The 14,960-nt window shown below is 31.2% G+C and overlaps 1 protein-coding gene across 1 annotated transcript; it reads right to left on the bottom strand.

Annotated features, from left to right (window-relative positions):
* Nucleotides 1–10,337: 10,337 nt before the first annotated feature.
* On the bottom strand, nt 10,338–12,005 carry CRF3 (cytokinin response factor 3). Its single transcript, XM_089604187.1, has one exon. The coding sequence runs from the start codon at nt 11,726–11,728 to the stop codon at nt 10,646–10,648; it is 1,083 nt and encodes a 360-aa protein (XP_089460313.1). The 5' UTR covers nt 11,729–12,005; the 3' UTR covers nt 10,338–10,645.
* Nucleotides 12,006–14,960: the final 2,955 nt, after the last annotated feature.

Raw genomic sequence — 14,960 nt, 5'->3', positions numbered from 1 at the left:
ATATTTATATGTGTGTGTGTGTATATATTTATATTATAGACTTGTAAATTTAAAATGGGCATAGGCGACGAGTGTGCAACGTAAATGTGGGGGGACCAAATCTTGAAACAGCAAAAGTTAAAAGAGAATGAAAGCGAAAATTGGAAAGATGGCAAAGAGAAAAGCCATAAAGCTAATGAGCTTCGCATATGGCTATGCATAGCCTAGAAAAGTGTTGTCTTTGTTCATTAATGCATTGCTCGGATTTATCGTCACACAATAAAACAACACTAAATCTAAATGCACTTGCAAGCTTGCATTCACACATACAAATCGATACAGATATATACAATATACGTGTATGTATACGTGAAACGTGCATGTGATTTTATTTTAATTTTTATTATTATGTATATATTGCAACTTGCTTCTGTGCCATGACAAACCTTACTCTCTTCTTCAGTTTCTTCTTCGTCTTAAAGCCTGCAAAGCTCTTGTTGCCCAATTAATATTTACGTCCCAATTTACACAATCCAATGCGTTGATAGAAAAATATAATAAAAAATTGACTTATTAAAAGCTTATAGCCATGATCATAGATTATTCTTCTTTTTGTTTGGGTACACGGTATGTATAGCTGCCAAAAGATGGATATTTACAATACAAAAGAAGAACACAGCTAAAAGCTAACTATGCATTGACAATGTAGATCATAGTTAACTATAAGTATAAACATAAAGCAATAACGTCACTTTTCAATAATGCTCTAATTTCTTAATTGTGCCAAACCCCCCCCCCCCCCCCCCCCCCCCCCCCCCCCCCTAACATTATATGTTTTTTTGCAAAATAATAACCTTTATTTTTAAATTATGCATAGCTATGCAATAACATTTCATATTTTGGAAATTATATGTTCTATTATTTTATTACATGACAATAAAAGTATTTGGAAGGTGATTAAATTTAAAATAATATTACTTTTTACATGGTAGATTGTAATATAATGCTCATAGATTTAAAGGTAGGGTATACATTTTCACAGTTAATAAAAATGAAAGTATTTAATCGTAATGATTAAGATGTCAAAGTATTATTTTTCACAATTGAAAAAGTGAGAAAGTTATACATTTTGCAGGGGAAAAAAAGAGAGGATATTCTTAACATAATTAAGATGTCAATTAATTTACTGCAAGTTTTGTGGATTATTTTTTTTAATAAAATAAAATTTAAGTTATTTTTTTTAATAAAATAGTGAATTATTAAATTACTGATCTAATTGATAAATTTTCAACATATTTTTTATTTTTAATGCTGAAATTATTGCCCAGACCAAATTAGAAAAACGGCAGAGATATGCAAATTGTTTATACACCTTTTCTCTTTTTTCTTTCTTTGTTTCTTTCAGTGTTTGGAAGATTCATTCTTATCACAATTCTTGTTCTTCTAAATGCGACGTGCTTCCACGTCAAATGCCTCATGCAGACTATTTACCCGGCTTCTAAATATAAAAGATTAATAAATTTGCAAATGAGAAATTAAGAAATGGAGCCATATTAAGTTAGTTGTCCAATAATTCACTTTATTTAAAAAAAAATAGTCAAAACAGTTAATTAATTTACTTAAAAAAAAATAGTCCACCAAGTCGAAGTAAATTAAATTAACTTAAAACAGTTAATTAATTTACTTCGACTTAGTGAACTATTTTCTTAATAAAATAAAATTTTGTCTTAATTTAAACGAATGTAAAAAAATTGACTAATTACAACAAATTATTCTTAAAAAATTAAGTCAGTTAAGCTAATTATGTTGTTTACTTTCTAATAGAAAAGCAAAATGATCTCTTTTACTACTAGATATAATATAACCCAATAAGTTAATCTTACCATCTATGGACATAACAATTGATCACGAGAAAAGTCTATCAGATTAATAATATCAGGGAGAGAACCTAATCAATGTTATTCGAATTTAGTTCCAAGACCACAGATAAATATATATATATATACATATATATAGTCCTAGATAATATAAGAGATAGAGAGCAATGACAAGAATTCCTATCGGATAAGTTTACTTGATACTCAAGCATTACGTATATTTTTTTAATATACATAAAATTTTCATAATTAACTAATGCCATGAATTTCTGTGTTCTTTTTCTTTTCTCCAGCCTCTGGTTCGGTCATTGACTAGTTGTTTTCTGTTGTTTGTATCTCTGGCTCAGGTTCCCATAAATTTACATGTAACCCAATGCAACAGAATTTAAATGGTTTAATTTAATTAGGAACATAAAAATTAGTGGAAATTAGGCTATGGTTGAAATGTAGTAGAGGTAGTGTACTAAGATTACTATATTTGATCATATTATTAGCGGAAAAAGTAATGAAAAATATGCATATAATATGGTATTAATTAATGGGACCGTTGGGAATGGAACTACTTCAAGGGTCAAATATTAATGTTTCACACAAATATCATAAAAACAAAACCATGGAAACCAAGCATTTGACATTGAAAAAGCCTAAAAATGTGCTAATTTTGGCAACTACACTAAATATGGATATTTATGGGATGATATAGACAAGTGAGAAGTAGACCCTGGTTGTTGAGTAAAAAAATAATTATATTAATTCTTTTTACCGAGATTGTCAGTTCCTTTTTCATATTATTATGCCAAAAACAACTACTTACACAGATTTATAATTGCACCAACTCGCATCACTGCATATCAGGCAAGCTTTGACCTAACTTTTTCAATGGAAATCTATAGTTGATATTTTACAATTAACCGAAAAAAAAAAAAAAAAAAATTGTGCGTGCGTGAGGGAGAGTGACTGTGTAAGAGATAGTTATCAGAGTCTCACGTGGAGTGAATTTGGCGAATGACATAATATATATATATATAGGACTGAAAAAGAGTAGCATGACACGTAGTCGAAATTAGGGTATGTGTGTCACATATATTTTTGTAAACAATAGATTCTAATGTAATCATTTAAGTCATGATTAAAGAGAGTGTTCTTTCTCAGGCATCACAAACACAAATGACATCTCTGCCAGAATTGTGAATGTTCTATTTGTGTAATGTTCTTTCTCCATCTACAACTATATGATTTCTATCTGAAGTATACTGTCCACGGCATTCATTTTATAAACTTGTCACCAAAAAAAAAAAAATAATAAAAAAAAAATAACAAACACACACACATTTATACTCATGCATAAAAATAAAAAATAAAAAATAAAAAAAATTACTTACAAAAATTGATAGTGGCGCCGGTGGAGACGGGAAATAATATCCAAAGGAGTTTTTGAAAATTATTTAGTTTAATTTAATATATATATATATATATATATTCCAATGAAATCTCATATCCTAGATATATACTTTAAGAAGTTTATTGTTATAAAATTTCAAATCATACTTTACAAAATCAAGTATATAGTCACTACTAAAAATGACTCATTAGTTTATATTATAATCAATATTTGCATAACAAGTCTTCAAAACAATTACTAAAAAAAAATACCTTTGCTTTGCTGGCCCAAAATTTTATTTTTACTATAACATTTTTTTTTGGTGGCTTATAGATTCTACAAGCCTTGAATAATTGCATGTATTTTAGAACTTTAGGACCGATTAGATCTAAACTGTGATTTCAATTATGAAATCACACCGATATATTTTGGACTAATCTAAAAAGTTAGACTAGATCGAATAAAACATTTTTTTAAAAATCAAACGGGTGATTTAATAAACAAAGTGATCTAGTCCGATTTATAGTTTTCCGGATTTTTTTTGCACAAAAGGTAACACGGTATCGGGAGTAGTCTTGCCAAACAAGGAAAGTAGAAAAATGTCTAACTGAAAAAACGAATTTAGTTTATATATATTTATTTTTCAAAGAATCGATAATAAGAAAAATAAAGAACTGTTCGAACTTCGAACACTTGTGAAACGTATATAATTCTAATTTTGTCTTTTCCGTAGCAGTTCTTGTTACCAACAGTACGGACGAGAAAAGTTGAATGGAAATGTCAAAATCTATATATGAATACGATGTGAGGGATTGGTCTGAATTCAACGCTACAATAATATCCACTCTACTTGTCATTGCATTTGTACTCAATATTCCCATCTACAAAATCCCCTTCTACAGTACATCTTTCGTTTTGTAAGTATATAACTAAATAATATAAAGGGGAACGGTACCAACGTATAGGAAGCTTATAAGTAATTAAGTAAAAAACAATTAAAAAAAAATTAATAAATAAAAAGGGAAAATGGAATTATCTTTCAGAGTACAAAACTATATTTTACGGATTTCGACATATTGGCAATTATTCTTCTTTTTATACGACACTACGAGGCTAAGTTTTGAAAATTTGACGCTAGCTTTACTTTCGCCTAAATTTGAGCATTTGGAATGGAAATGAATTTCATTCCTTCTGGCTAATTTAAAGGAATGAAAATTTCTTTTCACTATCAATGTATGGAATAAATTATTTCTTTCGTTGACCAGTGAAAATTAGTGGAAATTGTACAAAACTGTTCTTTTTAGTGGTTTTCGTTGGTTTTAGTATTTTTTTTTTCTTCTTTTATTTTTGAACTCCTTATTTTTATTTTTATTTTTTTTATAAATATCACCCATATTCACATTATTTCATCACAATTTCTCATATAATTTCTTTTTCTACTCTCAACACGCATACAATATTAATATATATTTGTTTTACTATAAACTTTCTAATTTAATTTCATGTATAATTTTAGTATATAGTTTTAATATATAAATTTAGTAAAACCTATCGTTATCTTCACTTTTTTTTGTTCTTCTTCTTATATAGGTTTAATGTGTAATTTTCATATATAAATTTAGTATATAGTTTGTAATATTTTATGAGTTTAAAAAGCTAAATTACTCTCCATTTTCTCACTTTACATTTTAGTCGTTATTTAAAAAAAAATACTATATTTTAATCCTTTAAAAATGTATTTAGTTTAATTATTATTTTTTATGTATGGAAATCGAAATTTCCACCAATGGAATGGAAAGTCCACTTCCATAGTGAGTCGAATTCCAGTAAACAGTGGAATGGATAATTCATTCCAGTCAAACACAGAATAACGTGTTCTATGAAAGTGGATTTCCACTTCATTTACTTTCGTTTTTCCTAATTTCAATTGATTTTTTTTAAATGTGCGATTTACACAACCTTATTTATAATTGTATCATTTAAAAAATTATTACCAAATCTACAACAAAAGGTCATGAATAAATTTGTTTGGCGCTTTTCATTCAAAAAACTATTTGCAACATTTTTTTTCACATAAATAACAATTTTACTTAAATATGGTCTTGTAGATTGCAAAATATTCTTATAAAAAATAAGAAATATTTGGAAAACAAAATTATGATAATGAAAATTTCACAAATCAACGATTATTGGTTGCAAAGGATAAGCAATATACAAACTAATCTACCAAAATGAGTAAAATTGAAGGATCGCGTCCATATATAGGTGTAATTAATACAAATTAGGTATATAAATAAGCTTGTGAGATGATTAGCCACATCAACGGTGGAGGTGGCACAACCACGTTATACACGTGCGCAATGATAAGTTGTCACGAGTCAACAGAATTAATGTATACAATGTATCGGCTATAACGAATCGATAAGAAATACACAATTGAATAAAGAGTTCTTATTCCTCTCTATCCAGAAACCCATATTTTACTAGGAAAAAAAAATTACGTGCAAACAAAAAAACTAAATAAAAGTTACAAAAAGTCGGATTAAAAAACATCGTAACATATATAATTCTATATTGAATCATTAATACGTAGATTGCCAACCTCGTTCAAGCAATCTTTCAATGCTTAAAATTAAGTCATAAATGAGTGGGAAAAAAAGAAGGATAAAAAAAAAACCAAAACAAGAGTTGCACACATTTTTTATTAGCTCAAAATAAATGAGTTTTTGTTATTATTTTGTTTTTTTCTTTTCTTTTTGCTTTAAGGGTCTTTACTTTCAGTAACTCGGTTTGAAAAGATATATTTCTATCTATTTTTATATGTCTAACCAAAATTGCAAACACGTTGATCAAATTGTGACAAATGCTCTCGCCTTTTACCAACCGGCAAACACAAATATTAAGGCCCTTCATACACACGTCTTATATTTACACGCGTGTACGTATAGCACACACGTGTATAATATATATATATATATATATGTATGTATATCTCTGTTTTTCTATTATTAAAATGACTTTTCTCACGATAATATATCATTAAAACTAAATAAAAGATGTAAGGATTGTTTGAATCCCTAGTTTAATCCCAATTCAATCCTAGTGAATAAAACCAAAGATATTAGTAGGGGAGACTTACCTGAATCTAATTGTAGTTTGCTTAAGAATCTGAATTATTCTTGTTGATGTGAATATTAGAAATGATATGTATTGTAATCATGGACCATAACTGTTATTAATAATTGCCATGCAGTTAATAATAACTATTACCTATTTCTAATTTTGCCCCTCATTAAATTAGAATTGATACTTATGGTATCCACATAATACTATTATGACAAATATGTCTTCAAGTAACAAATTTTATTCTAAATTAGACCACATCAATTTTGACTTAATTAATAATGATCCAACATATTTATTCAATGACATTAGTAGTTCCAAAATATAATTTAAATCCAGTAAATATTTTAGCACAATTCAAAATCCCTTAGAAAAAATTAAACATATATCATAAACACGATAATAATTAATTAAGTGAATTATCAGTCTTCGTATGTCAAATTATTCCATACTTTGCGACACACACTCAGACACATCTACATATAAAAAAAATCATAAATCTATAAATGAGGACGAGATCTAATAAATGAGATTATGAAAATACATTTCGATCAAAGATTCAGTGTTACTCATTTAAAACATATGTAAATTTGAATTACTTAAACATAAAGCAACAAAAGATGAAAAATGTGAAGGAAAAAATCCACAACATTCCAGCGAGACGGTGGAGACAAGATTGAGCGACGCTGGTTGTTTTATGTATAAATACATTTCCACAACATTACCTACAAAAATTAAGAAGAGTCACTGTAGCATAAATTTCTTACGATAAAAAAGAAAGTACACTTCTAGTCAAGACCTGAAATTCTAGTATTTGTGCCTTCGGTGAGGCTTGAGTTGAGTTGAGATTCTTGAGAAGCTTGGAGGTTTTTTTTTTTTTTCAAGTGACATTGTAATTTTTTTTATTTTCATGTCCACAGTAGTGAAGCGATATTTATGTTTCATTGCATATAAGCTAAATGATAGCAAGTCGTCATAACTTATAACCGATATGTATATTGTTATCAGAAGATTATATATATATATATATATATATATATATATATGATCATAGTACTAATTGCAAACTTTTAAATAAAGTCATACAATTAAAAGTGTTAAAAATTAACGGTTTGAACAAAATGTGCTGGCACCGCAGAAATGGGCAAGATAGGAAAAAATGAAATAATAAAGAAAAAATAGAATCTTCCATAATGACTATTAGTCTTAGAAATTTCAAAAAAGTGAGAAGAAAAAAAAAAAAGAAATTCAACGCATAAAAAGTTACTACTGTTGGGTTGACAGATTAGTTTGGTTACAGCTATATCTATCTATCCCTTTTTTTTGTTGAGGAAAACTAATCTTTTACCTGGCCATATGGTTTAAAAAAGGTTTATGTATATAATAGACAAATTAAAGACAAAATCATGAGCTTTTCTTATCATGTGGTGATTATGTACGTGTACAGAGCGCGTGCAATTTACATCTCGCTTTTTTCGGTAACTATATATATACTCGCTCTTCGTGGTGAAAGAAATAAAAAATATCATCTGACTTGAGACATAATCATTGGCGTAGAAGTTTTGGTATAATTACTTTATAAATTTATTTTCTTCATGTTTTGAGTAATAGAGAAGCAAGAACAATTGCATGCAAGTCCCAGAGACATATCAATCATATGTTAAGGAAGTTGAGATCTTTTGTAGTGACAAAGGTTTCAACTAAAACTAGTCTTGGAATTTTAATACATTATTACTCCATGTGACCAATTAAATGAATTTGAGATCATAAATAATAATAAATAAATAAACTGATAATTGACGGGTGAGGTGTTTAATGTTCATGGGGAAGAAGAATACCTCATTAGCCAATCCGACAAGTGAATGTATAAGGTTCTTTATTTTTTTCTAACAAGAATATGTATAAGATATCTTAAATATATCAAAAGGACTATCCAATACTTCTTTTTCATATTTTATGAGTTCAGTGTAAATTCTTTAGAGTATATTAACGATGATAAGTGCTTATAAAGATATCAAATATAATTTTAAAATTTGAGACGTGTATGGTATATAGGAGAGCCAAGAAAAAAGATTTGACTTTAATGATATTAATATTCGAATAAGTAGAGAAAAAGTGCAAGCAATAATATTCTGATTGTGTGAACCTTTCCTTCTAGGGGAAAATTTTCAAGTTGGAAATATTAGAACGAAAAAAAAAAGATTACAAGAGGGGATAGCATAGGTAGAGTTTTCCTTAATTTTTGGAGTTACAATACAGTTTCTGTTACTTATGTAATTTGCACAGTCCGAACAAGAGCTCGGATGCTCCAAGAACATAAAGAATCCAGCACCGAGTCGGAGTCGTATAAGTCCGAGGGTTCATTAAGTTTAAAAAGCGACTCGTTAATAAGGTAAGAATGAACCATATCGAGCACAACTTCGGAGAGAAGAGAACTTGATAGGTCAGAGACTAGTCAAACAAACAAAACACGTGTAAACAAATAAAATTTAAGTAAAACGCACACATCGACGGTTATTCCAAACACTCGAAGAAATAATCACCCACTACGCACATTCTGGAAGCGTTTACTCAATAACCACCAGGGACATGAGACTGATCAACCCACGTATTCGACTCAAAGCTCTAAAAATAGTTGAAAACTCGGTAGAAACATGACCATTCGCTTTTTCACACACACAAGCACATGCCATAAGTCTTACCTATCATTTTAGCACACTCATTTACATTATCTTTTTTATTAGATTTTTCTGTATTTGGCTATAATCTTGCTTAGAAACTTAGAGTTTTCGGGATTACGTGCTCGGAATCAAATGCTCTTCGCGAAATAATTGTTGTACTATTTTTGTTTGTTAACAGTTTCAAGTTCGTGATTTCATATATACCGATAGTATATAATGTTTTAAAGTTCAAATTATATGTATTAATAGTTGTTTCCTCAAATGCTCCGGTTACACTTGGTAAGACATTACTCCCTAGAACTAAAAACCTTCCATTATTTCTGGATTTGATTCGGTTTACATTAGATTCTTCTTTTAATCAACTTTTCTAATGCACACAAGAGATCAGAACAGATCTATTGTACCGAAAATACTTTTATATATATATATATATATATATATATATAAGGTTTTTTTCTTCAAATAAATAGATTTAGAGTGACTTTATTGAGATCTATTGTTCAAGGATAGCGAAAACTATTAATAGTCGTTATGGCACAAAATAAATAATACATTTAATTATCCCTATATGGAATCCACTTAAAAAAAAAAAAAAAAAAAAAAAACCTAAGTATACAACCTATTTCAAAAAAATACCATAGCCATTTAATTTGTTATCCCCCAACCCGACATGTATTTAAATTATTTTGATTTTTTGGGTAAATGTATTTTCCACTTTATAGACTTACTTTGCGGCACTAGCACCAAAACTTAATTTGAAAAATATATACACACATTGAAAGACAACGCTCATTTTTTATTTTTGACAACCATAAATATATGTGTCATTTTTACGATGTCAATTTATTTCTAGTCGGCAAAACTCTTCAGCCGTAGTCAATACATCTCCGACCAAGGGTAATTATAGTTAAAACAAATAAAACAAAATGGAATATTTAAAAAAGAAGAGAAAAAGTCTAACATAAATATTGGGGTTTTGGCTCACACTTCACACTTGTGTGTTCGGCCACCGATTTTAGCCCAATCAACCGCCCGCCTTAAGCGCAGATTACGCTTTTTTTTCTTCTTTTGTGGGCTACAAAAGAATGCCACGTCTGCATTATATTTCAACTAATTCTTAAATAATACCCATAATCTAAAAATAAACAACAATAATAACATTCTTATATGTGCATTGAATTTTCTTTCAACAATTCTCAAGAATCTGTACTAGCAATTGAATTTGCCTAGTCTCCCCATAAGCAAAAATTATATCACTTTACGCATGTGTTTGACTAACAATAGCGAACATACAAAGGGCTTGAACGTAATCAAGAAATTTTATTGATAACAAAGATTATACATTTATATTACGATAATAATAATTATAATAATAATTTTATTATTATTACAACTATAAGTACACTCTTCTCTACTCATCACCAAAACTCCAGCACAAAACACAGTGAACTGAACTCATCTCTAAAAAAAAAAAATACATAAATAAATATATTTTTTCCCTAATTTAATTGATTATTCTAATATATTTCATAATCAATTTGTTGCACAGCCTGAACAAAATCGGCAACAGAAAAACTCAGGATCGGTCCAATCACAGTGTGTTTTTAGAGGACCACAAGCGGATCAGAGCCTAGTAAAATATCTTCGAACCAGTCCTCTTGCTTCCCGGCCATTAACGACGTCGTTTTCGACCCAAACACGAAATCATCGACGAAAAACGCGTCTCCGAAAACCTCCTCCTCGAAAACAACGCTATCCGAAACACCGGACATAGCAAACGCCGTCGAATCGAAAAGCGAGTCGATCTCCGGCGACCGATAGTCGAAAACATCGCCGGAGAACATCGGAAACTGATATTCAGCTTCGATGTTATCGTGATCGGTGGAGAAGCCGCTAGATTCGGCTTCGCAGTCCATGGCCGCCGTGGTGGACTCAGTCTCAGCCTCGATTTCGATCGGCTGAGACTCGATCTCCGACTCCGGCTCCGCCACCGGCTTCTGAAGCTCCTCGTCTGAGGAATTCGTCCGAAACTGGAGAACCGAGGTCGGAGAGCAGAGATTACTCTGCTCCTCGCCGGAGTAGTAACCGCAACCAGAATCGGAGGTTTTCGCCACAGTTTCAGGAGTAGCGAAATTCGTCAGCGCGTCAGGACCTCTGAGAGTGATCGCGGCGTTATCGTAGACCATGGCGGCTTCTTCAGCAGTTTCGTAAGTGCCGAGCCACACCCGAACTCGCTTCACAGGATCTCGAATCTCCGCCGCCCATTTACCCCACGGTCTCTGCCTAACGCCGCGGAATTTCCGCTCGCCTTCTCTTCCGATCGCCGCCGGGAACGCTTTCCTCGCCGGAGACCTCTTCTCCGGCCGCCGTGGAACTGCCGCGCCGCCGGATCCGACTCCGGCGACGCTCGGAGTGGAGGAGGAGGCGGATTCGATCCGCACCTCGTTGACGTAACGCTTGACTCGCTGGCGAGCGAGACTGAAGCCTCCGTCGTCGGCTTCCTCGTCGGAGGAGGAATCGGTGGCGTCTGGATCAGTGACGGAGATTCGAACGACTCTCGGATTCATCGCCGCCGCGGAATCACCGCCGTGGAGAGAGGATTGCTTCTTCGGCCTTCGAACTCGTTTAGTCAAGCTCCTGTGCTCCGTATACTTAATCGGACACAGTATACTCTCGTCTATCATCATTATCTCTTCTTCTTTTTTTTTTTTTTTCAGATTTTCATAAATCTGAAAAAGAAAACTCGGTGTATCTCAGGCCATCTGGTACAACAGCAACGTGAGAGACCGAATGCAATGTACGGACGAAGAGAGAGAGAGAGAGAGAGAGAGAGCGAGAGTGAAGTGGTAGATGGTTGAGACTTTGATGGGAGAAAGTAGAGAGAGAGAGAGAGAGGTAAAGAAAGAGAGAGTTTTCACAAGTTTTTACGTTTGTGAACATATACACTGAAAATCCCAGTTTTATAGGATCCTCAACATCAGTTTAAAAATTAGAAAGATATTTGTATCAATAAAATAATAAGCCATTATTTATTAATCCTCATTGCCTTTAAAAATCGTTTTAAGAAGAAAATAGAAATTGAAACTTTTTTGTTTGGGGTAACAAAACTAATCTTTAATGAGAGAGAGAGAGAGAGAGAGAGTGTGAGAGAAAAAAAAAAAAAACAGAAAGAGAAAGAGAAAGAAACAAAGGGATTTTAAAGTAATTCCCTTTTTATTTTTATTTTAGAGAGAGAGAGAGAGAGGGTGGTGAAATTAATAGACAACTGGGTATCGCGCGGTTGGGGTACTGGTATAAAAACGGCCCGCCGCATCTCGATGAATCTCTAAGATGTTGACACGTGTACAATGTGGGGTCCGATTTGAGTTTGGTCCAATGGATTGATACACTCTGCTGACTCATCCTTCGATTTTTTATTTATATTTTTATATTTTTCGCATTCTTGGATTACGTGTTGTGAGTCACGTGAGGCCCAAGATGCCCGGGCAGGCCTTTGGCTAATTAGTAATTAGCCGGTCAAATTGTTTGACCGAGTTGAAAAGGTCCACTTGTTATGTTTTTAGTGTTAATTAGTTCCTCTCTCTCTATCGTTTATTTCTGTTTCTTATTTTTCAATTTTGTGTGTGTGTGTGTTTATTTCTTTTGTTTTGTTCACTTAATCTGACCCCTCTAAATTAGTTAAGTCACAGCCAAGTACAGTAATTATAGCTGTACGAGGGCGTTCTGGTAATTTCCGAAAACATGTGTGTGTGTGTGTGTGTGTGTGTGTGAGTGTGACCATTCAAGTTGGGCTGGATAGATTAATGCGTGATGATATTTTGTTCTTCGTCGTAGTTCTTATAATCTTATGTAACTTTCAAATTTTAAACTTGTTTTTTTTCTTCTCATTATTTTACAAATATTTACCTTTTTACAGCTATAAAGTAACGTGGCAAGCAACCTAGAATTGGACGCCATTTTATAAATCAGAAATTTGTACGTCTCTGGGTTTTTTCTGTTCTACTCGTCCTTATACCGAGATATGCTTCTCTATCACGCGCTCTTTGTTTTTTGTTAAGAGTAATTAATTAGCATAAAACATTTTGCATCTTATATGTAACACTTTCCTCTGAATTTTGATGTATTTAACGTTTACCTATTTGAAATTCTGTGATCAACTAAAATTCCTTATTTATTTATTTATTTGTATGATCTTTCTTTACCGCAGAAAAAAAATGTAAAGATAAGGTGAATCATGGGAAATACACAAAAATTTCCTTAAATGTTTTTGTATTTGAATTTCCTTTTTTTTTTGGTAATCAGTTAAGAGCATTTAAGTCGTCATTTTACATAATAAACTAATATAAATTGAAATGTCTTTTTTGTTAACGACTTTTACCGTGTACAGTATAACCGTTACAATGTTTACATTTGTTTAATTAGTATCGTCACTGGATACAACTCATCAACTCTCATGTATTAATTGTGTTTGTATGAATCTTGTTGTATTTTGAGTTTTACCTAATAAATTAAGACACAATGAGTATGGTAATACAATTGAAGCTTGATTTTACTAAATGGTATAATTCTTTGGCATACATAGATTCATTACAACTTTCTAAACAATAATCTTTCTAAGATGTCAACTTCTGAATAATGTATTTTTTTTAGTAGAGAATGGAAACGCAAAACAATTTTCTTGGTCATATATTTTGCCGTGCTAATTTCCTTTTAAAAACACTTTTCCTTGAGAGAAATCTGTATTAGAGGTTTCTAATATATGGATTTTTTTTTTTCCCTAAATGATGGTTTTAAAAACCCGCATGGGAAAAATAACTCCGTGTACATATTAGAATCGGATCGAAAATTTCGACGTCGCCAATAATCGCTTCGGAAGAACAGACATGTTGCCGATTATCACCATAGCTTCGACGACGCATTTATCCCCCAATGACAACAATACTTGTAAGGACACACTTTATAAGATTTATACTATGATAAACAATCCGATATGATATCGTAATCTTTCATATATGTTATTTTAGGCGTTACATCTTCTCTTTGTCTAGACAAAATTTTATGTTATTTTCTTTTTTTAAAAAATTTCCGGTTAAGCTATAAACCAATATTGTATAATACTACGGTGACGATTCGATTTGGGCAATCGTACGAAACAGTTCCGTTCATCTTTTCTCATAATATATGTTAAAAAGAATGCATTGTCAAATACGCCCATGAACAACGGGATAAAAATAGTACAGAAAACAAAGAAAATTTTGTTATCGTACTGTTCCGTAATATATATAATTTTCCAATTCCAATTTGTTCTGGAATAGAGATTAAATTCCGAAAAAACTTGGCAGGGAGAAACAAAAAATCTTGTGTTGTTTTGGTTCTATTGCCCATGTTCAGTTGCGACTATCACTTGTATTGTATTGACATTCATTACTCTATGAATCAATGTAAAATGTTATATATTAAAGTTTAAATGTTTTTTTTTATAATTTGTATTTCAGTGTTTGATACAAGTTATAATGGAATATTAAAAAAAAAAAATTTGAGGGACACAGGCTAAAATGTTATGAATATAAGAATCATGTAATTAGTTGTCCAAAGAACTTAAAATTTTCTTTTGACTACACTTATTCAGAGAAATTCCAAGAAATCATTCTATTTTTTATTTATTTATTTATTTATTTTTGACAAAGAAATCATTCTATTTAACAGCGCAGTATTTTTTTTTCTTAGAAATAATGTGTACGCTCAATATCCAAAAGCTTAGGAGTGTTTTTTTTATGTCACGTTTTCCTACCTGTCACCAACGAAGTTGACCAAATGAGAACATTGCAATTTAAATTAATGGCCAATTTGTTTTGCTCCACTTCCACTTTTCTAGCACTTCATCTGCTTTTCTTTTAAAAGTTTATTAAAGGGCTAATC

Source organism: Urtica dioica, chromosome 12 (assembly GCF_054948205.1).
Source record: "Urtica dioica subsp. dioica isolate 48M chromosome 12, U.dioica_male_clone48M_v1_H2, whole genome shotgun sequence".
Classification (NCBI taxonomy): Eukaryota; Viridiplantae; Streptophyta; class Magnoliopsida; order Rosales; family Urticaceae; genus Urtica; species Urtica dioica.
Note: the sequence above shows the minus strand (reverse complement) of the source record. Positions and strands in the feature narration are given on the sequence as shown.